The following is a 27,075-nucleotide window of genomic DNA, read 5'->3' as shown; positions in this document are numbered from 1 at the left end:
TATTCCCATAGGGATGCTCTGGGTTTGGCACGATGTGGTGCAGTATTCCCATGGGAATGTTCTGGGTTTGGCACGACGTGGTGCAGTATTCCAATGGGAATGCTCTGGGTTTGGCACGACGTAGTGCAGTATGCCCATGGGAATGTTCTGGGTTTGGCACGACGTGGTGCAGTATTCCCATGGGAATGCTCTGGGTTTGGCACGACGTGGTGCAGTATTCCCATGGGGATGTTCTGGGTTTGGCACGATGTGGTGCAGTATTCCCATGGGGATGTTCTGGGTTTGGCACGATGTGGTGCAGTATTCCCATGGGAATGCTCTGGGTTTGGCACGATGTAGTGCAGTATTCCTATGGGAATGCTCTGGGTTTGGCACGATGTGGTGCAGTATTCCTATGGGAATGTTCTGGGTTTGGCACGATGTGGTGCAGTATTCCCATGGGAATGTTCTGGGTTTGGCACGATGTGGTGCAGTATTCCTATGGGAATGCTCTGGGTTTGGCACGATGTGGTACAGTATTCCCATGGGAATGCTCTGGGTTTGGCACGATGTGGTGCAGTATTCCTATGGGAATGTTCTGGGTTTGGCACGATGTGGAGCAGTATTCCCATGGGAATGCTCTGGGTTTGGCACGATGTGGAGCAGTATTCCCATGGGAATGCTCTGGGTTTGGCACGATGTGGTGCAGTATTCCCATGGGAATGCTCTGGGTTTGGCACGATGTGGTGCAGTATTCCCATGGGAATGCTCTGGGTTTGGCACGATGTGGTGCAGTATTCCTATGGGAATGTTCTGGGTTTGGCACGATGTGGTGCAGTATTCCCATGGGAATGCTCTGGGTTTGGCACGATGTGGTGCAGTATTCCCATGGGAATGTTCTGGGTTTGGCACGATGTGGTGCAGTATTCCCATGGGAATGTTCTGGGTTTGGCACGATGTGGTGCAGTATTCCCATGGGAATGCTCTAGGTTTGGCACGATGTGGTGCAGTATTCCCATGGGAATGTTCTGGGTTTGGCACGATGTGGTGCAGTATTCCCATGGGAATGCTCTGGGTTTGGCACGATGTGGTGCAGTATTCCTATGGGAATGCTCTGGGTTTGGCACGATGTAGTGCAGTATTCCCATGGGAATCTCTGGGTTTGGCACGATGTGGTGCAGTATTCCCATAGGGATGCTCTGGGTTTGGTACGATGTGGTGCAGTATTCCTATGGGAATGCTCTGGGTTTGGCACGATGTGGTGCAGTATTCCCATAGGGATGCTCTGGGTTTGGCACGATGTGGTGCAGTATTCCCATGGGAATGTTCTGGGTTTGGCACGATGTGGTGCAGTATTCCTATGGGAATGCTCTGGGTTTGGCACGATGTGGTGCAGTATTCCCATAGGGATGCTCTGGGTTTGGCACGATGTGGTGCAGTATTCCCATGGGAATGTTCTGAGTTTGGCACAATGTGGTGCAGTATTCCCATGGGAATGCTCTGAGTTTGGCACGATGTGGTGCAGTATTCCCATGGGAATGCTCTGGGTTTGGCACGATGTGGTGCAGTATTCCCATAGGGATGCTCTGGGTTTGGTACGATGTGGTGCAGTATTCCCATGGGAATGCTCTGGGTTTGGCACGATGTGGTGCAGTATTCCCATGGGGATGTTCTGGGTTTGGCACGATGTGGTGCAGTATTCCCATGGGAATGCTCTGGGTTTGGCACGATGTGGTGCAGTATTCCCATGGGGATGTTCTGGGTTTGGCACGATGTGGTGCAGTATTCCCATAGGGATGCTCTGGGTTTGGCACGATGTGGTGCAGTATTCCCATGGGAATGTTCTGGGTTTGGCACGATGTAGTGCAGTATTCCAATGGGAATGCTCTAGGTTTGGCACGATGTAGTGCAGTATTCCCATGGGAATGTTCTGGGTTTGGCACGATGTGGTGCAGTATTCCCATGGGAATGCTCTGGGTTTGGCACGATGTGGTGCAGTATTCCCATGGGGATGTTCTGGGTTTGGCACGATGTGGTGCAGTATTCCCATGGGAATGCTCTGGGTTTGGCACGATGTGGTGCAGTATTCCCATGGGAATGCTCTGGGTTTGGCACGATGTAGTGCAGTATTCCCATGGGGATGTTCTGGGTTTGGCACGATGTGGTGCAGTATTCCCATGGGAATGCTCTGGGTTTGGCACGATGTAGTGCAGTATTCCCATGGGGATGTTCTGGGTTTGGCACGATGTGGTGCAGTATTCCCATAGGGATGCTCTGGGTTTGGCACGATGTGGTGCAGTATTCCCATAGGGATGCTCTGGGTTTGGCACGATGTGGTGCAGTATTCCCATGGGAATGTTCTGGGTTTGGCACGATGTAGTGCAGTATTCCAATGGAATGCTCTGGGTTTGGCACGATGTGGTGCAGTATTCCCATGGGAATGTTCTGGGTTTGGCACGATGTGGTGCAGTATTCCCATGGGGATGTTCTGGGTTTGGCACGATGTGGTGCAGTATTCCCATGGGAATGTTCTGGGTTTGGCACGATGTGGTGCAGTATTCCCATAGGGATGCTCTGGGTTTGGCACGATGTAGTGCAGTATTCCCATGGGGATGTTCTGGGTTTGGCACGATGTGGTGCAGTATTCCCATGGGGATGCTCTGGGTTTGGCACGATGTGGTGCAGTATTCCCATAGGGATGCTCTGGGTTTGGCACGATGTGGTGCAGTATTCCCATGGGAATGTTCTGGGTTTGGCACGATGTAGTGCAGTATTCCAATGGGAATGTTCTGGGTTTGGCACGATGTAGTGCAGTATTCCCATAGGGATGCTCTGGGTTTGGCACGATGTGGTGCAGTATTCCCATGGGAATGTTCTGGGTTTGGCACGATGTGGTGCAGTATTCCCATGGGGATGTTCTGGGTTTGGCACGATGTGGTGCAGTATTCCCATGGGAATGTTCTGGGTTTGGCACGATGTGGTGCAGTATTCCCATAGGGATGCTCTGGGTTTGGCACGATGTAGTGCAGTATTCCCATGGGGATGTTCTGGGTTTGGCACGATGTGGTGCAGTATTCCCATGGGGATGCTCTGGGTTTGGCACGATGTGGTGCAGTATTCCCATAGGGATGCTCTGGGTTTGGCACGATGTGGTGCAGTATTCCCATGGGAATGTTCTGGGTTTGGCACGATGTAGTGCAGTATTCCCATAGGGATGCTCTGGGTTTGGCACGATGTGGTGCAGTATTCCCATGGGAATGTTCTGGGTTTGGCACGATGTGGTGCAGTATTCCCATGGGGATGTTCTGGGTTTGGCACGATGTGGTGCAGTATTCCCATGGGGATGTTCTGGGTTTGGCACGATGTGGTGCAGTATTCCCATGGGAATGTTCTGGGTTTGGCACGATGTGGTGCAGTATTCCCATGGGGATGTTCTGGGTTTGGCACGATGTGGTGCAGTATTCCCGTGGGAATGTTCTGGGTTTGGCACGATGTGGTGCAGTATTCCCATGGGGATGTTCTGGGTTTGGCACGATGTGGTGCAGTATTCCCATGGGAATGCTCTGGTTTGGCACGATGTAGTGCAGTTTTGCTCTATGAGTGTGTACTATACATTTGTCTTGCAGAGCCTGCTTGTTTGCTGCAGATGACCATGGACAGCATATTATATGGACACGTGTGTGTATGCACAGAGCCTTCTCTTACACTGTGTGACACAGATCTTTATGCAGAAACAGCAAAAGCATGGAAAATCCCAATTATCCCTTACCCCCCTCCTCCCACAATACACTAATACAGAATAATTAAGCGTTAAATAGAATCCGTACACATAAATTAAGTGTTGTCCCTGTGGCAGACAGGGTTTAAGTACGTCCTGCCAGCCTCCTGCAGCCTCTCCATGCCTGCCTGCTCATCACTGTCTTACGAGGCCTGAGAGACCTAAAGGGGTGCAGGGGGCCCCTGAGCTGGGCCTTACCACGGGGTGAGGGGAGTAGGGCCCCCCCCCCCGGCACCTGCTTCCCCCGGGATGCAGTCAACGTTTGCAAATCCTCGCTCATAGCGCAGAGCTCCTCTTCCTGTCCGTGGGGCTCGGCTCGTCCTCCGAGCAGGAGGCTTCGGGGCTGTAGCCCAGCTCGGCGTCCTGGTGCTGGAGGTCCCTGCTGCTCAGCTTGGCGCCTTCGTCCCCTTCCTCCCCGCCCCCCCCGGGGTCCTTGGCCGGTTTGTCTGGAATCTTGCTGCCGCCCTTCTGCTTCTCCACTTCTGTCTGTGCTGCCTGCTCCTTGGCTTTTCTGCTTCGCTTCCACTTCATCCGCCGGTTCTGGAACCAGATTTTCACCTGCAAGGGAGGGAGCAGGAGTGAGAGGTTGGGATATTCCTGATCTCCAGCCTTCCTTGACCTTAACTATTAAAGCTTTTCATCGCCCATCATCCCCAGCTATTCCAGATGTGTTGCAGAAACCAGGTTTTCCTTCCTACAGCTTTTGAAGCGTTAACATCTGCCATTTACAGACATGGGTTGGGGTAGGCAGGGCTCATCTACTTCTGTTCACAAGACACAGGAACCTGTTCTTTCAATTTCATTTATCGGCCCAGTTACCAAACCAGGTCAAATTTTTTTTTAAGCTGCTTTTCAAAAAAACCTTCCTCCTCTTGTAATTGCTACCAAGGCTGATCTACAGTCCCTATAGGTCCCTCTAGTCAGTGGCAGGTCCAGTAGGGTCAAGGTACAGATGTCCTTGGGTGGACCTAGTGGTGAAGGCAGCAGCAGGGCCATTGCAAGAATATCCGGTGCCCTAGGTGAACACTAACACACACACACACACACACACACACACATACACACACATACACACACGCACACACACACACACACACACACATACACACACATACACACACGCACACACACACACACACACACATACACACACACACGCACGCACACACACATACACACACGCACGCACGCACACACACACGCACGCACACACACACACACACACGCACACACACACACATACACACACACACGCACGCACACACACACACACACACGCACGCACACACACACACACACACACACACACGCACGCACACACACACACACACACACACACACCCCTTAACTATTGGTAGTAGCACCAACCCAGCAGTGCCTCCTACTGGTGGCAGTGCCTCCAGCAATGCTCCCTTCTTGGTGGTATTGGCTCTGGTACAGCCGCACTCTGCACCTATTGCTGGCAGGATTTTGCTGCCCCCAAAATCTTGACACTCGAGGCAACTTCCTAGTTTGCCTAAATGGAAGCACCGGCCGTGAGCAGCAGCAGGCGAGGGAAAGGGCAGTGACACAAGGAGAGGGTAGAGAGGGAAGAGGAGCAAAAGGAAAAGGGGAGAAAGAGGGAGGAGGAGAAGGAGGAACGAGGTAGAAAGGAGATGCAGGGAGGGGGATGAAGGACAGAATGGGACGTAGAATCTACCCCCCTATGGAAATAGGACTGCAACCCATGGATAGGGATCTTCATTTTCAGTTTTTATTTTATTTTAATTAAGATCAAAAACTGGAGAAATCAGTGTAAAGAAATGATTCATCATTTTTCAAGGTAAATATAATTTGATTCCTGTTATAATAAATACTGATAAATTCCTGGGAGAAAATTAAAATAAAAACTGAGACCATGTGCTGTGAAGAGCAGATGGAAGTCAAGTACTTTGCTGAAGGTCAGAGCCTATGGTGCATTGTGGAAGAGGGCACAGATGGGTGCCCGAGACCTGGCGATCTCTTCTGTAAGCCGTAGGGCCACACTGCTAACCCTCTAAAGTGAACCAATTGTGAGCGAGGACTAGGCAGAGACCTGCCAAACTCATTCCACTTATGAGCTGCCAAAACCTCATTTTAAATCTGTGTCTTTATTGATGACCCCACTCCCTGCTCATCCTCCCCACCCCATGTGCCCCCACACACGTACCTGTGTCTCTGTCAGCATCAGGGAGGTGGCCACCTCAAAGCGCTTGGGCCTAGACAAATACTTGTTGACTTTAAACTGGTTCTCCAGTTCCAGGAGCTGCTGACTGGTGAAGGCCGTGCGAGGCCGCCTGCACTTGCCCATCAGGCCGACCTGTGGAGAGGCTGAGGAGGAAGAAGACAGCTAGGTCAGGTGGAGATGGCAGCATGTGCACGATTAGTGCTCTCGAGCACGTGTCATAGAATAATAGAAGGACTGGCAAGTAGCACGGAAGTGTATTAAGATATTCAAGTAATGTGAGATTAGCAACCAGATCTCTCCAGTCAAAAATGCAAAGCCTGTAAGAATTGAAAATATCATGAATCAATTATATTGCACGAAGAATGAGCATAAAATACAACCACTCTGGCACCACCATCAGTCTTGAATGAAACAACTGAAATAAGGCAACCTATCTCCTGGCATGTACATTATCCTATGTCCTCCCATGAATGAATGTCAACCTATGTCCTTCCATGAACTTCAACCTATGTCCTCCCATGAACGTCAACCTATGTCCTTCCATGAACTTCAACCTATGTCCTCCCATGAACGTCAACCTATGTCCTCCCATGAACGTTAACCTATGTCCTCCCATGAACTTCAACCTATGTCCTCCCATGAACGTCAACCTATTTCCTTCCATGAACTTCAACCTATGCCCTTCCATGAACATCAACCTATGTCCTCCCATGAACTTCAACCTATGTTCTTCCATGAACTTCAACCTCTGCTCTTCCATGAACTTCAGCCTATGTCCTTCCATAAACATCAACTTATGTCCTTCCATGAACATCAACCTATGCCCTCCCATGAACTTTAACCTATGTTCTCCCATGAACTTCAACCTATGCCCTTCCATGAACTTCAACCTATGCCCTTCCATGAACATCAACCTATGCCCTTTCATGAACATCAACCCATGTCCTCCCATGAACTTCAACCTATGTAAGATTATAAGCCCTGTGAGGATAGGGAAATACCTATAGTACCTGAATGTAATCTGCTTTGATTACACTTTGAAGTGCAGAAAAGTGGAATATAAAAAAATCTAAATAAATAAATAATTGTCCTTCCTTGAATATCAACCTGTGGCCTCCCATGAATGTTTCAGCTCGCTTTTCATCCCTCAGTTTCAAATTGTTTCTTCAAGATCAATGAGTGATGATTATCTAATGTGCCAGCCAAAGTTTCATTGTCCTTTTCTCTAAGGGACTTCACACAAATTATATGTTCAGAAGGAATGTGCACTGTCTGAGGGGATGTATTGCATGATTGGAGGAGATGTATTGCATGGTCAGAGGGATGTATTGCATGATCGGAGGGAATGAATTATTACCTGGTCAGAGGACTGTATTGCATGACTGGAGGACATGTATTGCATGGTCAGAGGGATGATATGCATGATTGCAGGACATGTATTGCACATCAGAGGGGATGTATTACATGGTTAGAGGGGATTTATTGCATGATAGGAGGGGATGTATTGTATGATTGGACAGGATATATTGCAGGGTCAGAGGGGATGTATTGCATGGTTGAAGGGGATTTATTGCATGATTGGAGGGGATGTATTGTATGATTGGACAGGCTATATTGCATGGTCAGAGAGGATATATTTATTTTTTCTTCTGGGTTATGTGGTCCAGACCCATTTCTAAAGCAAAGTTAAAGTAGGCCATTGGCTGGAGCCATTCAACTACATGAATTACACTCTTGGGCACATGATAGCTCCCACAATGGACCACTTCTCCTAATTGTGGCCATGGATTTTTTTACTGACCCCAGTAGGCCTTCAATTCCAGAGTATTAAAAACCCAGGACTGGCTACGTGTGACTGATGGACTGGAGATAGTGAGAGCTCTCTTGGAGGTCATTAAAGGCTGGGATTTAAACCCAGGACTGGCTACGTGTGACTGATGGACCGGAGTTAGTGAGAGCTCTCTTGGAGGTCATTAAAGGCTGGGATTTAAACCCAGGACTGGCTACGTGTGACTGATGGACCGGAGTTAGTGAGAGCTCTCTTGGAGGTCATTAAAGGCTGGGATTTAAACCCAGGACTGGCTACGTGTGACTGATGGACCGGAGTTAGTGAGAGCTCTCTTGGAGGTCATTAAAGGCTGGGATTTAAACCCAGGACTGGCTACGTGTGACTGATGGACCGGAGTTAGTGAGAGCTCTCTTGGAGGTCATTAAAGGCTTGGATTTAAACCCAGGACTGGCTACGTGTGACTGATGGACCGGAGTTAGTGAGAGCTCTCTTGGAGGTCATTAAAGGCTGGGATTTAAACCCAGGACTGGCTACGTGTGACTGATGGACCGGAGTTAGTGAGAGCTCTCTTGGAGGTCATTAAAGGCTTGGATTTAAACCCAGGACTGGCTACGTGTAACTGATGGACCGGAGTTAGTGAGAGCTCTCTTGGAGGTCATTAAAGGCTGGGATTTAAACCCAGGACTGGCTACGTGTGACTGATGGACCGGAGTTAGTGAGAGCTCTCTTGGAGGTCATTAAAGGCTGGGATTTAGTGCTCCCCCATGATGTGCAAGCCAGGGCTTGTGGGAGGTGTAAATGATCTCTTATCCCATTGCATTCTGGGTTTTGTAGTCCTTGCATGAAGGTAAAAAGCAGCCCTGGCTCTTCTGACTTGGAAGCACCTGTAAGTCCCCTGCTTTCTTTCATCTTTCCTTAATGGTTTTACATCTCTGAGAACAATTATCCCAGACTCATTTAATGATTAAAATCAATTCTGTTAGCGGAATTGAAGTCTTTATTAGTGTCAAGGTGTGTTTGACTGCTCCCAGCTGCTCCGAGCCAGGGGCTGCTATCTCGGGAGACCTTTTATCTCCCGGTGGGGGGGGGGGACATTGAGCAAGCCCAGCAGAGAGATAACGCGCACTCAGAGTTTAATAGCCCTTTGGCTCTCCCAGATCAGAGAGTGCCGGCTGAGGAAGGGTTGGGTCCCATTCCCGGTGCAGGCTCTGGAGACGTGGGAGGATGGGAGTACTGATGTCATGCAGAGATGGAGGGGAGGAGAGGACCTGTGTGTCAGGGAAGCAGTTACCGCTCTCAGCTCGCCCCTGGCATGAGGGCGGTAGAGATTCCCCGTGCTTTGGGGAAAATCCAGTTTTCTTCTCTTCCGTGACTTTTGGTTTGCCAGGGAGGGTTCTGGTGACCTTTAGTAGGACGGAGAAAGGGTTTCGGAGGCTTGTCCAGCTGGGGTAGCAGGAGGGTTGTCCATCGGGTACCACAAGGAGGAGGAAGCAGAATAGACTGGATCACAATATGGGGCGCTCAGGTCAGCGCACCGGCGTTTAACACGCACTCGGGCCCGCGCTATGGACCCGCTAGACTTATGGTCCAAGAAAGCAAAGAGGTAGGCGATCTATGATAGCCGTCAGGATAAACACAAAAAATAGAAGTGTGCTGCTGTATAAGTTGACTCTGGCATTTGCTGACAATCATTGATTTTATATTGGATGAGAATCTAACCACTGAGTTCTGATTACGACTGTGGATTTTTGAAGCCCCTGAGGCAGCGGCTTTTGAGCCGCGAAACTCGGCCTGAGTCGGGTGAATTGTTAAAAGATCCAGGCATCTATTTTTTGTGTTTATCCTGCTAGACTTATGGCCAATGCAACACGGGGATCAGCGCATGGAAACCGAGCGTCCAGTCCAGCAGGTGGCTGACAGCGCTGACCGCATGCAAAGTCCATGTAAATGAGGCTGTTAGCTAGGACCCTGAAACGCTGCATGGTCAAGGCGCCCATTTTAACGCGGCAAATTAAAACACCTGCTCGGGAGCTCAAGGCTCATGAAAAATAAAACCCTAATCCTGCTTTCTGCGGTCCCTCCTGTTAGTATCATACAGTAGGGGGAGGGACCGCAGAAAGCAGCACCCCAAGTTCTGGCCCGATTGAAGCACCGAACAAATTAATATTAAGGATCGGGCACTTAATATTAATGTATTCACTCCTTCACTTACTGCCGATTGGTCCAGTCACTGTCACAGCTCTGGCCAGGCCGTTGTGGACGCACAGCCACCTCTCCCGGGCGCCCGATGCAGAGCGCTAGGGACGCACGAAATACCCAGTGCGCGTCCCTCTTAGCGGGGCGGCTCCTTTGTCTGTTGCATGGCGCGCCCACTTTGGAGGCACATTTCTTGGGCGCTGACGGTGCCATGGGCCTGAGGGTGGATGCTGAAATCCGAGGACTGGCGGCTGATCCCGCTAGAGTGCGCGCCAGACCTGTCCCCTCGCCAGGAAAAGTGTGGCCGTGTCAAATCCCTTCCACTGAAGAAGCTGGATCTCAAGTTTCTTTTCCTGGGACATCCCGGCCTGAACGGGGGGGGGGGGGGCTCATTGGAGCGAGCGAGAGTCCCCATCCCGAAGCTTTCCTTCCCTGTCCCCCCCTGTAAGATGAATCGGGTCTCAGCAGCCCCCAGCGGGACCACCTGTTGGCTTCGCCAGCTTAGACATGAAGTGGGTCTGGGAAGGTGGGGGCGAGAAGGCCTCTCCAGGGATCGCCCCTGAGCCTCAGGCTCCCTGCTGGAGGCTGCTGCACGTGCAGGGCGGCCGGGGGGTGAATCGGAGGACGTTACTGACCACCAGATACACAGAACACCCCCAATCAGTCTATTCCACGTTTAGGAGCAAACTGGCAGGGCGGTGCATTTTCCAGAATCTCGTCCGGGGATAGAGTCGTGTGGGTGCCCTGTTAGTCCCCTTAAACTCAACACATAAACAAGGAAACCATAACGCGACAGCTCACTTTCCGAGGAAGTTAGTGCACTTCTTGACCCAGGTCATTCAGCCTCGCCAGGTTCCTCTGGCCTCCCAGCACGCAGCCGCCCCCCAGGTCCCGCGGACAGGACACGTCTCACTAATTCCTAAATGGATTTATAATGAGGACAGCTCCTTTGTGAGTAATGCAGAAAGTCCTGGGCTCTTTGCGTATTTTGGCCAGGAAGGTGTGAGAAGGGATTTTCTGACTCCAGTGCACCACGAATAGAAATGAAAGGGATCAGAGCCAAGCCCTGCGGGTACAGACTTGGAGTCAAAGCTCCTCTGGGCAAAACCTTTCATTCATTCTTAAGCACCGGCTCTTACCCAGCTCCAGACTGAGACTGAGGGCCACAGATACCTACCACTAATCATAAGAACATGCCATACTGGGTCAGACCAAGGGTCCATCAAGCCCAGCATCCTGTCTCCAACAGAGGCCAATCCAGGCCACAAGAACCTGACAAGTTCCCAAACACTAAGAAGATCCCATGCTACTGATGCAATTAATAGCAGTGGCTATTCCCTAAGTAAACTTGATTAATAGCAGTTAATGGACTTCTCCTCCAAGAACTTATCCAGTCCTTTTTTAAACACAGCTACACTAACTGCACTAACCACATCCTCTGGCAACAAATTCCAGAGTTTAATTGTGCGTTGAGTAAAAAAGAACTTTCTCCGATTAGTTTTAAATGTGCCCCATGCTAACTTCATGGAGTGCCCCCTAGTCTTTCTACTATCCGAAAGAGTAAATAACCGATTCACATCTACCCGTTCTAGACCTCTCATGATTTTAAACACCTCTATCATATCCCCCCTCAGTCGTCTCTTCTCCAAGCTGAAAAGTCCTAACCTCTTCAGCCTTTCCTCATAGGGGAGTTGTTCTATCCCCTTTATCATTTTGGTAGCCCTTCTCTGTACCTTCTCCATCGCAATTATATGTTTTTTGAGATGCGGTGACCAGAATTGTACACAGTATTCAAGGTGCGGTCTCACCATGGAGCGATACAGAGGCATTATGACATTTTCCGTTTTATTAACCATTCCCCTCCTAATAATTCCCAACATTGTGTTTGCTTTTTTGACTGCCGCAGCACACTGAGCCGACGATTTCAATGTGTTATCCACTATGACACCTAGATCTCTTTCTTGGGTTGTAGCACCTAAAATGGAGCCCAACATTGTGTAACTATAACATGGGTTATTTTTCCCTATATGCATCACCTTGCACTTATCCACATTAAATTTCATCTGCGATTTGGATGCCCAATTTTCCAGTCTCACAAGGTCTTCCTGCAATTTATCACAATCTGCTTGCGATTTAACTACTCTGCACAATTTTGTGTCATCTGCAAATTTGATTACCTCACTTGTCGTATTTCTTTCCAGATCATTTATAAATATACAAGCCGTAAAGCCCGTTAAAACGGGCTACATCCCTCTGTCTCTCACCTCCCCCTCATTCTCTCTCCCCTCACTCTTCACCACCCCCCTCCCCACTCCTCTCCACCCTCCCTCTCCTCTCACTCAGTCCCCCCTCTCCCTCACTCCCTCCCACTCAGTCCCCCCTCTCCCTCCCTCCCACTCACTCAGTCCCCCTCTCCCTCCCTCCCTTCCACTCACTCAGTCCCCCTCTCCCTCCCTCCCTCCCTTCACCCACCTCCATTTCCTCCCGGCGCCGTAAGCGCGACTTCCCGCAACCCTCACCCGGCTCCACTAACTCCTCCCGCTCCTGCCGGCAGATCTCGGGGGGGGGGGCGCGGGAGTGACACCCCCCCCCCCCCCCGAGATCTGCCGGCAGATCTCGGTGGGGGGGGGGGGCGCGGGAGTGACACCCCCCCCCCCGAGATCTGCCGGCAGATCTGGGGAGGAGAAGCAGCGGCACCGCGCGCGCGCGCGCGGCGCCGCTGCTTCTCCTCCCGCTCCTGCGGCCCCACCGCCATTTTTTTTTTCTGATCGACATCCTTGCCCGCACATGCGCAGTAGAGCTGGGCTCCACTGCGCATTTGCGGGCCGTCGGTCACAGGCCATTTATAAGGTAGATTGAAAAGTAAGGGTCCCAATACAGATCCCTGAGGCACTCCACTGTCCACTCCCTTCCACTGAGAAAATTGACCATTTAATCCTACTCTCTGTTTCCTGTCTTTTAGCCAGTTTGCAATCCACGAAAGGACATCGCCACCTATCCCATGACTTTTTACTTTTCCTAGAAGCCTCTCATGAGGAACTTTGTCAAACGCCTTATGAAAATCCAAGTATACTATATCTGCTGGTTCACCTTTATCCACATGTTTATTAACTCCTTCAAACAAGTGAAGCAGATTTGTGAGGCAAGACTTGCCCTGGGTAAAGCCATGCTGACTTTGTTCCATTAAACCATGTCTTTCTATATGTTCTGTGATTTTGATGTTTAGAACACTTTCCACTATTGTTCCTGGCACTGAAGTCAGGCTAACCGGTCAGTAGTTTCCCATATCTCCCCTGGAGCCCTTTTTAAATATTGGGGTTACATTATCTCCCTGTGGCTCAGTTCTAATCCCAGCTCTGCCACTGATTCACTCTGTGACCCTGGGATGAGTCACTTTATCTCCATATGCCTCAATTTAGTTATTTATTTTGACATTTTATATACTGTCCATGTATAGATCACAATGGTTCTAATCCCAGCTCTGTCATTGATTTTCTATGTGATCCTGGAATGAGTCCCTTTATCTCCCTGTGCCTCAATTCTAATCCCAGCTCTGCCACTGACTCTCTGTGTGATCCTGGGGTGAGTCACTTTATCTCCCTGTGCCTCAGTTCTAATCCCAGCTCTGTCACTGACTCTCTGTGTGACCCTGGGATGAGTCACTTTATTTCCCTGTGCCTCAGCTCTAATCCCAGCTCTGTCACTGACTCTCTGTGTGACCCTGGGGTGAGTCCCTTTATCTCCCTGTGCCTCAGCTCTAATCCCAGCTCTGTCACTGACTCTCTGTGTGACCCTGGGATGAGTCACTTTATTTCCCTGTGCCTCAGTTCTAATCCCAGCTCTGTCACTGACTCTCTGTGTGACCCTGGGGTGAGTCACTTTATCTCCCTGTGCCTCAGTTCTAATCCCAGCTCTGTCACTGACTCTCTGTGACCTGGGGTGAGTCACTTTATCCCCCTGTGCCTCATTTCTAATCCCAGCTCTGTCACTGACACTCTGTGTGACCCTGGGATGAGTCACTTTATCTCCCTCTGCCTCAGCTCTAATCCCAGCTCTGTCACTGACTCTCTGTGAAACCCTGGGATATTACTTTTTCTCCCTCTGCCTCAGTTCTAATTCCAGAATTGCTGCTCTATTTATGTTATTATTTTTAATACTTCAGTATAAGAACACAAGAAATGCCATCCTGGGTCAGCCAAACATCCATCAATCCCAGCATCCTGTCTCTGATAATGCTCAGTTGCGGTCACTTGGAAGGAGCGAGAAAATCTCAATATGAAATTATTTTACATGTTGCTCTCTCCTCAAGAATGAAGAGGTGGAAAAAACAAAGTCTATCTGGCTAATAATTATTTATCGGCCATCTTCCAGGAACTTGTCCAAACCTTTTTTAAACTCATAAGAACATCAGATTTGCAATAGTGGGACAGACCAAAGGTCCATCAAGTCCAGTATTCTGTTTCCAACAGTGGCCAATCCAGGTTACAAGCATCTGGCAGGATCCCAAGAGCCAGATAGATACCATGCTGCTTATCTCACCGATAAGCAGAGGATTTCTGCAACTCCATCTTAGTAATGGTTTATGAACTTTTCCTCCAGGAACTTGTCCAAACATATTTTAAATGCAGCTACACTAACAGCTTTCACCACATCCTCTGGCAATGAATTCCAGGGCTTAATTATGGATTGAGTAAAAAAATATTTTCTCTCATTAATTTTAAATGTATTGCCCAGTAACTTCATTGTGTGTCTCCTGATCTTTGTACTTTTCTAAAGAGTTAACAACTGATTAAAGTTTACTCATTCTATTTTATAGACTTCCCCTCAGCCGTCTCTTCTCCAAGCTGAAAAGCCCTAACCTCTTCAGCCTTTCCTCACAGGGGAATCATGCCATCCCCTTTATCATTTTGGTCGCCCTTCTCTGTACCTTTTCTAATTCTGCTATATCTCTTTTGAGATGTGGTGACCAGAATTGCACTGTTATAATCCGGTATGGTTGTGGAGCCTGGATCGTAGCGAGAGCTGACTCCACCCACATGGAGGAGCTCTGTGGGGACTCACTAGGATAGGCGTGGCCTCAGCTAAGACGGACAAAGAAGAAAGACACTTTATTAGACTGTAACATGGGTAATACCCACCGAGTGGAATGAAGACACAGTCCAGAGTAGTAAGGTTGCTCAATGATGATATCCCTGGTAGTGGCCCGCAGAGTGGGGTACGCCAGAAACTCCTCTCCCGATGACACACCTCTCAGGGTAGATCCAGTAGTGGCCCGCAGAGTGGGGTACGCCAGGAACTCCTCTCCCGATGACACACCTCTCAGGGTAGATCCAGTAGTGGCCCGCAGAGTGGGGTACGCCAGGAACTCCTCTCCCGATGACACACCTCTCAGGGTAGATCCAGTAGTGGCCCGCAGAGTGGGGTACGCCAGAAACTCCTCTCCCGATGACACACCTCTCAGGGTAGATCCAGTAGTGGCCCGCAGTGCGGGGTACGCTGAGAATCAGCAAGTGGTAGTTCAGAGAGGTGCAGGAGGTCAGCAGAGCAAGGTAGGTGACGGTACTCACTCCGAAGTGAGGATGAAGGTAGCTGAGATGAGCACGGTAGTGGTCCAAGGCACAGGGTACACCGGCGGTTCCATCAGCAAGAAGGTAGAAACGAGAAGCGTGCTCACAAGGCTGAACTAGGCAGGATCCCGAACCAGGATAGATGGATTCTCCAGGCAGGAAGGCCCTCCGAGGAGCGGATAGCCAGAACGTGACAAGGCCCCCGAGGAGCGGGTACCTAAGGCGTTCTAAGTCCAGGAGTTCAGGAAGGAGTTCAGAGTAGCGAAGCGAAGCGTCTCCAAGAGGAGTGGAATAAGCAGGAAGGAAGTCCTTGCTAACTCGTAGGAAGCATAGGCTGGATGGATTAAATGCACTGGCGGGTGACGTCATGCGGAGGGGACGTGAATAAGAGAGGGCCTGGCGCGCGCACCCTAGGTAATCCCCGATTCAAGATGGCGGATGGGATTGCCCACGCCGTCCCGGGGACGCCGAGGAAGTGGACCCAGCGGGTGAATGTGCTCAGAGGAGAGAGAGGTGGAGGAAAGTGCCAGAAGGCTCCCACGTCCACCTTGGGCAGGCCCATCTTGCCCGGCATTTATCCCGTTCCACGCACGAAAGTGAAGTGCTGAAGGGCCGAGGAAAAGCAGGTCATGGGGTGAATCCAGGACTGGCACGGAGTGGGACCCGGATCCCGTGCCGTCTTCTGCTGGGGGTGGGGGGGAGGAGGAAACTGCTTTTTCCTCTGCCTGTGCCCCAGGAGCGGGTGAGGCAGAGCTCCGGTGGTGGTGGCGATTTTCCACCGTAAAAATCAGGACAGGACAGGGCTTGTGCAGTTAACGGGCCTCTCACGGTGCATGAACTCCCGGCTCTTGTGGAATAAGAGCTGCCGGGCTTTGTCTGGAGGCAGAAGAGCAAATATTGACCTGGCACTGGTGTTTGAGTTCAGGAGAACAGCTCTGAGACCCAGATTATTTCAGCGGTCCCACCCCTGTTAGCTTTGTCCCGCTGCCAGCCCCGGTGGGCATGGGCCGGCAGCGGCCTGAGCTGGCCCGGAGCAGCACAGGTCCTAAAGCTCTTAGAGCAGGGCGGCTCGCTCCCTCTCGGGGTGGCGAGCCTTTAATCACAGAGCCCCCACCACGCACGCAGCGGGTGTTACTGGCCACTTGGGCTTCTCTAGGCCTTAAATCACTAAAGTTAGGAGGGACACACACAAACCCTATCACCCTTTTAAAAGGACGTGGTGGTATTTATTTATGCAAACAATCTTAGTGTCCGTTCTATGACAAGTACCAGAGCCATCACGGTACGAGGGTTCCCAGGCAATGCATTGCAACATTCAGAGCACAGCCCCAGACACTCGACGCACAATAAAGCTCGGGAATTTGTTGCCAGAGGATGTGGTTAGTGCAGTTAGTGTAGCTGGGTTCAAAAAAGGTTTGGATAAGTTCTTGGAGGAGAAGTCCATTAATGGCTATTAATCCATTTTACTTAGGGAATAGCCACTGCTATTAATTACATCAGTAGCATGGGATCTTCTTAGTGTTTGGGTAATTGCCAGGTTCTTGTGGCCTGGTTTGGCCTCTGTTGGAAACAGGATGCTGGGCTTGATGGACCCTTGGTCTGACCCAGTATGGCAATTTCTTATGTTCTTATGTTCTAACAACATCTCCCCTCCAGCAGGAAAGAGATGTGTTTTCAGATCCCTTCTAACGGGGGATTGTCAGCGCTGGTTCGGCTCAGCCAGCTCCCTAATACTACACAAGTTCTTTCTGCCGACGGTCAGTATCTGACGCTTGCTGCAGACAGGCACGCACAGGTGAAACCTGCTCTCTCTCCGTAATTAATGAATTACAGTAAAATGAATTGGTGATGAGCAGCTAGAGACAGGAGGAGGGGTTCAGCGTCTCAGAGCCAGCGTTGCAGCAGAGGTGCGATCAGCAGGAAGGGCCCAGGATGCGGCCTTGCAGAGGGGGCCCTGGCGAATGGCCGGGAACACGGTAGCCAGAATCCCAGCCCGGCTCCCAGATGAGCCGCGCGTGTGTTTGCGAGGCCTCTGAAATGCGGTGCTACCACCTCCGCTGCCTGCCCGTCACTCCACGCGAAGCTCTGGGCGTGGGCCAAGAAGGAGGAGGCTGTGGCTGGCAACACGTAGGACAAGCTGGGCCCACCGGTCCTAGAGACTGTACAAGGCCTGCGGAGTCCAGGGATCCCCCTCTGCTGGACATTAGAAAGCAGAGTTAGGAACAGGCAGGGCAGATCACGCCGCCGGGCCACAAACCTTCCCTAAAGGTTAAACTGATCTTTCTCAGCTCTGGGATGTTTTGGGTCACTCTGACATCAGACTAAAACTTCAGAGCAGGTGGTCCTGTGTCTTCCACAGCCACGGGGGCTGGAATTGCGAGTTTACGTCACAAGGTAGCCCCCATATTTTGCAGAAGAACTGGAGACTCGGGAGGCTTGGCTAACAGTCAAGCAATCTGACCAGCTTATGAGGCCACCTGATTGCCGTCTTAGGGTCCCGGACAGGAGGGACCTCTGCAAGATGGAAGAGGAGGAGGAGGAGGAAGGCCGGAGGAAACCCCCGATGACGAGAAGAGCAGAGAAGGGCACTCGTGGCATAAGGCGCCATCTCTGTCCGTGCTCGCATTTCATTGGCGTCCCGGATCCCGTAAGAGGAAATACATCTGACAGAATCCGGAGAGAGGCTACTTAGTGCAGCCGGCCCAAAATGTATGGAATGGAAATTGAGGCTCCGCTGCTGCGGTTTAGGAAGCTTTCCAGCCGTCATTTGATTAGATGAGTTAAATACCTGATTAACAGTAAACACGGTTAGGCTGGTTGTATATTTTTGTTTGAAAAGGCCAATATTCTTCACGCGTTGGCGCCATATTTGAAAGTGTTGGGTGAGACGATTCTGCCGTCAGGGTATTGCAGAATATTGGCCTTTTCAAGTAAAAGCACTTGAAAAAATCCCCTGAGGAAGATTGTTATCGCAATCGAAACATGAATCATGTCGGGAGTATTTTAAATTATATTCTATGATCTTCTTAGGAAACTCTACCGAATCGGCTAAATATTCCTTTTTCCAACATTTTTTGATGTGGGAATTTTAATGAAAAATCTTTTTGGACAGTTTAGATGTGGGAAGTATATGTTTTTTCATAGACACGTTTAAACCTTTTTTTGGGTGATTAAATTAATTTAGCATTAATAAAAGCTTTTTTGAAATCATAAAATTAGAATCAATGGTGAGCAATATGACAATAAATGATTGAATGTTATACTTTGCTTTGTAAGCTGATTGAAGCTTGCGGCCCATTGCGAGGCGAGAGGCTGCAGATTGAAATTCCAAAGCAACTATTTATGATATTGTCATTTGCCATTATTTCGTTTTGATCTTAATGATTGGACTTTGATCCTTTTCCCTCTCTTTTTTGATCTTTTGATTTATTAGAGAGGTGTTTCGCTTCTTTGTTTTTTGTATATTTTTATTTACATGTTTCTATTTTTAATTTTTGAAAGATGCACATTGGCTTTGATTTTATGCACATGTCAGATTGTGTTGTGTGTGTTTATCAGTGTAAAGTTGTGACTCTAATGGCCTTATCTTCCCTAAGAGCCCCTTTAACCCCTCTGTCATCTAATGGTCCAACTGACTCCCTCACAGGTTTCTTGCTTCAGATATATTTAAAAACATTTTTATTATGAGTTTTTGCCTCTATGGCCAACTTCATTTCAAATTCTCTCTTTGCCTGTCTTATCAATGTTTTACACTTACCTTGACAATGCTTATGTTTTATCCTATTTTCTCCAGATGGATCCTTCTTCCAATTTTTGAAGGATGTTTTTTGGATAAAATAGCCTCTTTCACCTCACCTTTTAACCATGATGGTAATCGTTTTTCCTTCCTTCCACCTTTCTTAATGTTTTGGAATACATATGGACTGCGCCTCTACGATTGTATTTTTAAACAATGTCCATGCCTGTTGAACACTTTTAACCTTTGCAGCTGCACCTTTCAGTTTTTTTCTAACTATTTTTCTCATTTTATCAAAGTTTCCCTTTTGAAAGTTTAGTGTTAGAACTGTAGATTTACTTATTGTCCCCCTTCCAGTTATTAGTTTAAATTTGATCATGTTATGATCACTATTGCCAAGCAGCCCCACCACCGTTACCTCTCTCACCAAATTCTGTGTTCCATTAAGAATTAAATCTAAAATGGCTCCCTCTCTTGTTGGTTCCTAAACCAATTGCTCCATGAAGCAATCATTTATTTCATCCAGGAACTTTATGTCTCTAGCAAGTCCTGATGTTACATTTACCCAGTCAATATTGGGGTAATTGAAATCTCCCATTATTATTGCACTGCCAAATTGGTTAGCTTCCCTGATTTCTCTTAGCATTTCATCATCTGTCTGACCATTTTGTCCAGGTGGATGGTAGTATACTCCTATCACTATACTCTTACCCAACACACATGGGATTTCTACCCATATAGATTCTACTGAGCATTTAGTCTCTTGTATGACCTTTATCCTGTTGGACTCTATGCCATCCTGGACATAAAGTGCCACACCCCCACCAAGTTGATCCTCCCTATCATTGCGATATAATTTGTACCCTGATATAGCACTGTCCCATTGGTTATCCTCCTTCCACCAAGTCTCTGTGATGCCAATTATGTCAATCTCATCAATTTCTGCTTTACATGGCAACTGTCCTATCTTACTTCTTAGACTTCTGGCATTGGCATACAGACATTTCAAAGTGTGTTTTTTGTTTGTATTAACAACCTGCTTTTCAGTTCTTAGGGTTAATTTGGAAATCTTTAGCTCAAGTGATTCTTTACTTATAGGCACATGGACTACGTTTGCTTTTATTGGAACCTCTCTGTTGGGATGCCCTAACTCTCCTGTTTCATTAGTATCCTTCAAGGATACATTTCTCCGAACCATGCGCTGCTGAGTGACTGTCGGCTTTCCCCCTTGATCTCGTTTAAAAGCTGCTCTATCACCACTGCTCTTCTCTAATCTTGCAGTACCACTCCCATTACTCTTGTAGATACCAGCCTTTTTTAAATTAACAAACACAGCTACTTAATACAGACTAGCAATATCAATATTTGGAAAAACAGAGATTTCACAGCATGCAATACAGAAATTCAGAAGAATCCCACCAAGAAAGTAATCTATAATATGGCTAAGTTTAAATTTTTCAACTTAACTGGCCACAAGATAAATACCTCTTCCAAATCCCAACCTAGGATGCCAGGGGAAGAAACGTTAACAGAATTGAGGAGGTAAAGACAACACTTGGACTCTTCCCATAGAGTGAGAATGAGACCTTCTGCAAGACCCAAGACCTACAACCACAGCCAATGACTTTCCGAGGGGGTTCTGGACTGGTCTAACAGGATGTAAGGAAAAGAAATTAAGAGATAAGACTAAATTTATCCTTCCCTATCATCCTATTGTAACTGCATTGTTTTATGTGCAATTTTTATGGACATTTTATTATACCACGCCTTGAACTTCTGTGACTAGTGTGAGTTATAAATCTTTTAATTAAATAAATTCTGCTAAGCCAGTCCAGATGTGTGGAAAGTATCCAAGCCCACTCTCACTTGGGTGGGAATAAGACAGGGATACCCTGAAAATGCCTTCCCAATTGGCTGGTTCCCTCTTGGCTTGCATATCTAGACTGCAATTTGAAAGAATGAATGGAAGACAGGCCAAGTAGTCACCTTACAAATGTCCTCCAGGGCTATCGTTGTAGCCTCAGCTTCACAGGACACCCAAACTCTGACAGGATGAATACGAAGCGTTACAGGAGCCTGGAGGCTCTTCTGCATCATCTCATGATTCATCTGGGCCATTATTACTTTGAAGCTGACGCTTGCTTGCGAGGTCCAGCAAATAAAACACGTATGCCCTAATTTTCAAAGGGCCACGCGCGCAAATACCGGCGGTTACGCGTGTGGCTGGGTCCTGCGCGCACCACATGCATTTTCTAAAGGGCCCGGCCAAGCGTGTAAGCACAGATACCCGCACAAGTGCTGGGCCCTGAAAAGGGGGCGTGGTCTGGGCAGGAGGCAGGAGGCAGCTGGCCGGCGCGCGGAAACTACTTCGGCCCCGGGGGAGCAGTAAGTGGTAAAATACATTTTCGGGTAGCTAGGTAGGGGGTTAGGGGTGGAGAGGGGACAGGGAGGGAAGATTAGGCAAGGGCGAAGGGCACTGGGGGAGGCCTGATTGCGTCACCACGCGTATTACTCAAACATTACTCAAAAATTCAGCACACGCATGTTATAAAATCGTCACGTCCATGTGCACGCGCCGGGAACCACACGCACATGGACGGGCCGGGTGCTGCTTTGCAAATCGACCCCTTAGTCGACCTGTTTTCCTGGAGGATTAGTCCCCCTCAGTACCTGAGAGACCTGTCTTTATCCTGACATTCCCTCAAGTAATGCTGGGAGAGGAATTGACTCAAACGACAAGCTGTGTGGAGAAATACTACATAGGGATCTGTAGACCTGGAAACCCACCAGAATGCGATCCTTGAGAAGAGTTTATAGGGAATGGCCACTGCTTGCTGCCAGCATGGGGTCATTGAATATTTGGGTACTTGTGGCCTGGATTGGCCACTGTTGGACACAGGATGCTGGGCTTGATGGACCCTTGGTCTGACCCAGTACGGCAGATCTTACAGGGAATTCTTATGATCCTTCAGAATCCATAACGAGGAGGCTGGAAGGGGAACCCACCAGAGCTCCAAGCAACAGAATCAGACCCCATTAGGGAATGAGGACCATAAAGGGAAACAAATATGTATAATTCTGCAAAAGTGAGGTGTCCCTGAGACCCCCCTGAAAAATGAGACAGCCCTCTACTCCAAATCTTTCTAGAGGAAGGTGCAAAATAGAGAAGATATCCAACCCTCTGGGAAAAACTGACAAAATCCCCAAAAAGACAGCAGACACAAAGAAACAGACACAAAAGAGGAAACACAGGAGCCTTCAGAAAGAAGCAATCACTGCTGAGCAATACAAACATCCTTCAAAGATCATGGACTGGGGCCTCGAAATAGTGCACTGCGAGCCTTGTGAAGATGGAGAGGATTTACGGTTTTATATATTTGTATTATTCTGTAATTATGTATGTTGTTAGTATATAAACCGCTGGGATTTGATAATACCTGCATTATATATGAATACAATAAACCTAGACCTCACCCAATCTGCCCAACGTGGAGCCATGTACGACAATCAACTGGTGAACGTTTAGTCCAAGAGAAGCCAAGACGGAACGTAAAAAGTCAGATGTTCAGCCAGGGCCGGATTAAGGCATCAACTCTGCTCGAACCCACTTTCTTCCAACCAACTGAAGAATCTGTCGGCTTTGAGGTTTATTTATTTTAAAAGTTTATATCCCACGCGCTACGATTGCTTTAGGTGGCTGACAAAAATGTAAAACAAAATAATTAAAACCTGCAGAATATAATAAATCTGACATAGACAAGTAAGTGACCATCTGGTTCCTATTAGGGATGATCCTCTGGCCTGCTATCCTCAGGAAAGCTTCCCCACTGAGTGCCCACGCTCTAAGACCCAATGTATTTGCACTGAAAAAAAAAATCAGCCTGCAATGTGCGACGCTGAGGGTTGTAGGAGATTCAGCTCCGTTCCACTCGCTGATATAGCAGGCTCCCTCCTGAACACCTTCGGGCTCCGCATTGCCTGTTTACCTAAACTACTGCTGTGGTGTCACCTGAGAGTACCCGAACTACTGTCACCCTCACCAAGGGAAGAAAACCAAAAGAGACAACCCCATGGAGGCCTTGTGGGGCATAAATAGTTTTTTTTAATGGCCCATGAGGCCTCCTCTGGGTAGACCAGAGCTCTTACACTACAGATAACACCTGCAAGCTGCCCAGCCCAGCAGGCTCACATCCAACGTGACCACCATCCAGTTAGGTGGCTCCTGACAGCGTGAGAGGGCAAGACGGACCTCATAACCCTGAAATTACGAAAATCAACACGCCAAGAGGAAACTGAAACAGTCACAGTTGGATCCAAGGATCAACTCCAAGGCATCTGCCACCTGCTCCAAAGAAAAAAATTCCTGAGCTAGTTTGCTACCTTCAAACTCAATCAGGCCCTGCAGGGAACATGGAAGATAAATAACTGGACTCACTCAACCTGGCACAGAACCAGGGAGCCTGGAAAACAGTGGAAACTATTGGCAGGGAGTGAAACTGAGAAGCACTGCACCAGGAAAGGCCAAATCCTATTGCACAGTGCTGCCATCTGCAGGAGATGGAGAACACTGCACCTTCCTATATATCATTGATAATGTCACAGAAAAAGGTGTGTCCTGTGTCTCACCCTACTAGTAGGCAATGCAAACCCGCGTGTCTGGACTGGTCTAGCAGGAGGATAAGGGCATTCTTTTTATATTGCATGTGTAAAGTAAATGTGCACTGAATTTCAGCCCACATTATCCTAGAAATTTGTACCTGAAGCTATTGACTTGCTCAAGGTCACATGGAGCATCAATGGGAGAAGTGAGATTGAACCCTGGCTTCTCAGCATTCTGCTCCAACCTCCAGGCCACTCCTCCCTTTATGGACTGTCTAATCTCCTGTACGATTTATTGTATTATTTATAAAATTTATAGCCTGCTCTCTCTGCAGTTCTAGGCAGGGCACACGTTTCCGTGGAAAGCCTCTGCAGCTTGGTTTGAAAACGATTTTGCTATGGAAGGCAGTTTTTGCAAGCAGAGGAAAGACTCTGCCGTGGGTGTGGCTGTGGGGGCCGGTATTGCTGGGCTTGAATGCGCCTGGCGGGTGTAGGGCCCATTCTCGGGATAAAAACCTCGCTTTGTGAACATCCCATGGATAACGTTCTGTCGCCGCCGCAGGGTTCCTTAGAGGAAGTCCGATTGTTTCGCCAGTGGCCGAATGCTGCTGGCATTAATCTGACGTTCAGTTAGGCACTGATGACGGAGTGATGCTGGTTTTTTTGGATACTGCCATTCTGAGCATCAGGGTCCTCAACATCGTAAACATTTGCCGTCCAGTCGGGTTTTCAGATTGGGGGATATTAATGACAGGCAGGAGAGGCTTTTGGACAGGGGGGTGGGGGTGTCACATTAGCACGCTTTAGATTCTTAGTTATTCCCGGCTCGGGGTAAAGTGGATCATTTCAGTGCTGTCACAGCAGACGAGGAAGATTGATCCGTGTTGGCCTTTCTAGAGAGCTTCCACCGAAAACCTTTACAGGGGACGAAAAGGCTGGGCCTGTCTGTCACTGTGTAGGACTGAGTAACTATGCCAGAGGACAGTAGGCAAAATCCAAAGCCTAATTATTAAATTATTTTATTGTGTATACAAAATTTATATTTATATAGCATGCAGACTTGTGTGAAACATTTATGCATTTAACATCGATCCTAAAATCTAATCAATTAACATTATTGATCACACTCACACCTCATACATCCCATTCATTCCTAAAACCACAACGCATATACATTATATATAATATTATACATTCAAGAAAAGGACCCATTTAACATGTATCCAAATGTACCCCCGTTAACATATATCAAATTGCTCCAACGAGATTTCTCGTTTCGCCTGTACCAACAGGCTTCTTCAGGGAACCTATATTCGTTACAAATCGGGGTCAATTGTGTATAATTAGTACAACTGTGTTCTTGTTAAAACATGATTACAGATAATTCTTCTGCTAGTCATATTCCATAATGTAATCTCTGGTTTCAACTCTTCTCCCAACCAATACTCAACACGAAACTCTTCTCCCAACCAATACTCAACACGATCGTGTTGAGTATTGGTTGGGAGAAGAGTTGAAACCAGAGATTACATTATGGAATATGAATGTTTTCATATTCTTGTTAAAACATATTCTTGTTAAAACATGATTATGGAATAATCATGTTTTAACAAGAACACAGTTGTACTAATTAAACACAATTGACCCCGATTTGTAACGAATATAGGTTCCCTGAAGAAGCCTGTTGGTACAGGCGAAACGAGAAATCTCGTCGGAGCAATTTGATATATGTTAACGGGGGTACATTTGGATACATGTTAAATGGGTCCTTTTCTTGAATGTATAATATATATATAATGTATATGCGTTGTGGTTTTAGGAATGAATGGGATGTATGAGGTGTGAATGTGTGATCAATAATGTTAATTGATTAGATTTTAGGATCGATGTTAAATGCATAAATGTTTCACACAAGCCTGCATGCTATATAAATATAAATTTTGTATACACAATAAAATTATTTAATCATTAGGCTTTGGATTTTGCCTACTGTCCTCTGGCATAGTTACTTTGTTCATAAATCAGACAGAGGTTTTGCACGCAAGTAATGTCACTGTGTAGGACTGGACATTTCAAATGTCACGACGGCTCTGTGCAATGAAAAGGTTCCCCCAGCCCTTGACGATCACGCACGATTATCTTCATAAAGAGGGGCGGGGCACTGCTATGCAGAAGATCCCCCGCTTTAATCCCCAAGCCCAGGCTTCCACGACCTGGGTTGGCCGGGGCTGGGGACACTGCAGAGGTCGCTGGGGAGAGCAGGGGAGTCCTGGTCACTGCTTAAGAGCGGCACCCGGTGCCCGGATTCAGGGCCCGTTCTGAAAGGAGCCCTGGTGTACGGTCCCTGCAGGACTGGGAGGCGGGAGGCAGAAATAGCTCGGGGGAAGAACTGCCAGGTCATTACAAAGGAAGGCTGCTGGTGCCAGACCCCAGCTCTGCTTCCAGTTGAACTGGAAGAACTAAACAGCAGGAGAAAACTGCCAGGCTGAAAACAGACAGAAAAAGAATAGGTGAGTTGAACGTTCTCCACTGAGGCCTGTGAGGGTGTTCTCAGGAGATTCTACCTTGGAGATCAGCACTTGCTTTCGCATTCATTACTGGGCCTCTGGTCTCATCACAGGGGCTCCTGGAAAGCTGTCCAGGTAACTGCAGGAAGCTGCATGTGTTTCGTTTCCTCAGTTGTTTGCTTACTGCAGAATGCTGCGTGTCTTTCGTTCCCTCAGTAATTTGGTTACTGCAGGATGCTGCATGTGTTTCGTTCCCTCAGTAATTTGGTTACTGCAGGATGCTGCGTGTGTTTCATTTCCTCGGTTGTTTGCTTACTGCAGGATGCTGTATGTGTTTCGTTTCCTCAGTTGTTTGCTTACTGCAGGATGCTGCATGTGTTTCGTTCCCTCAGTAGTTTGCTTACTGCAGGATGTTGCATGTGTTTCGTTTCCTCAGTAATTTGCTTACTGCAAGATGCTGCGTGTGTTTCGTTCCCTCAGTAATTTGTTTGCTGCAGGAAGCTGCGTGTGTTTTGTTCCCTCACTAGTTTGCTTACTGCAGGATGCTGCATGTGTTTCTTTCCCTCAGTAGTTTGCTTACTGCAGGATGCTGCATGTGTTTCGTTCCCTCAGTAGTTTGCTTACTGCAGGATGCTGCATGTGTTTCGTTTCCTCAGTAATTTGCTTACTGCAAGATCCTGCATGTGTTTCATTCCCTCAGTAATTTGCTTACTGCAAG

General features: G+C 48.2%; 1 protein-coding gene across 1 annotated transcript in view; it reads right to left on the bottom strand.

The window, feature by feature from the left end:
- Positions 1-3,774: 3,774 nt before the first annotated feature.
- LOC115093177 (motor neuron and pancreas homeobox protein 1-like) overlaps positions 3,775-27,075 on the bottom strand; it is a 43,062-nt gene continuing 19,761 nt past the window's right edge. Inside the window, exons 2-3 of the mRNA XM_029604885.1 lie at positions 5,946-6,106; positions 3,775-4,315 (exon numbers count right to left, since the gene is read on the bottom strand). Coding sequence (XP_029460745.1) covers positions 4,034-4,315; positions 5,946-6,106 — 443 coding nt within the window. The 3' untranslated portion in view covers positions 3,775-4,033. The remainder of the gene's footprint in view (positions 4,316-5,945; positions 6,107-27,075) is intronic.

Source organism: Rhinatrema bivittatum, chromosome 6, assembly GCF_901001135.1.
Source record: "Rhinatrema bivittatum chromosome 6, aRhiBiv1.1, whole genome shotgun sequence".
NCBI lineage: Eukaryota > Metazoa > Chordata > Amphibia > Gymnophiona > Rhinatrematidae > Rhinatrema > Rhinatrema bivittatum.
The sequence above is the reverse complement of the archived record's forward strand: the minus strand, read 5'-3'. Positions and strand labels throughout refer to the sequence as shown.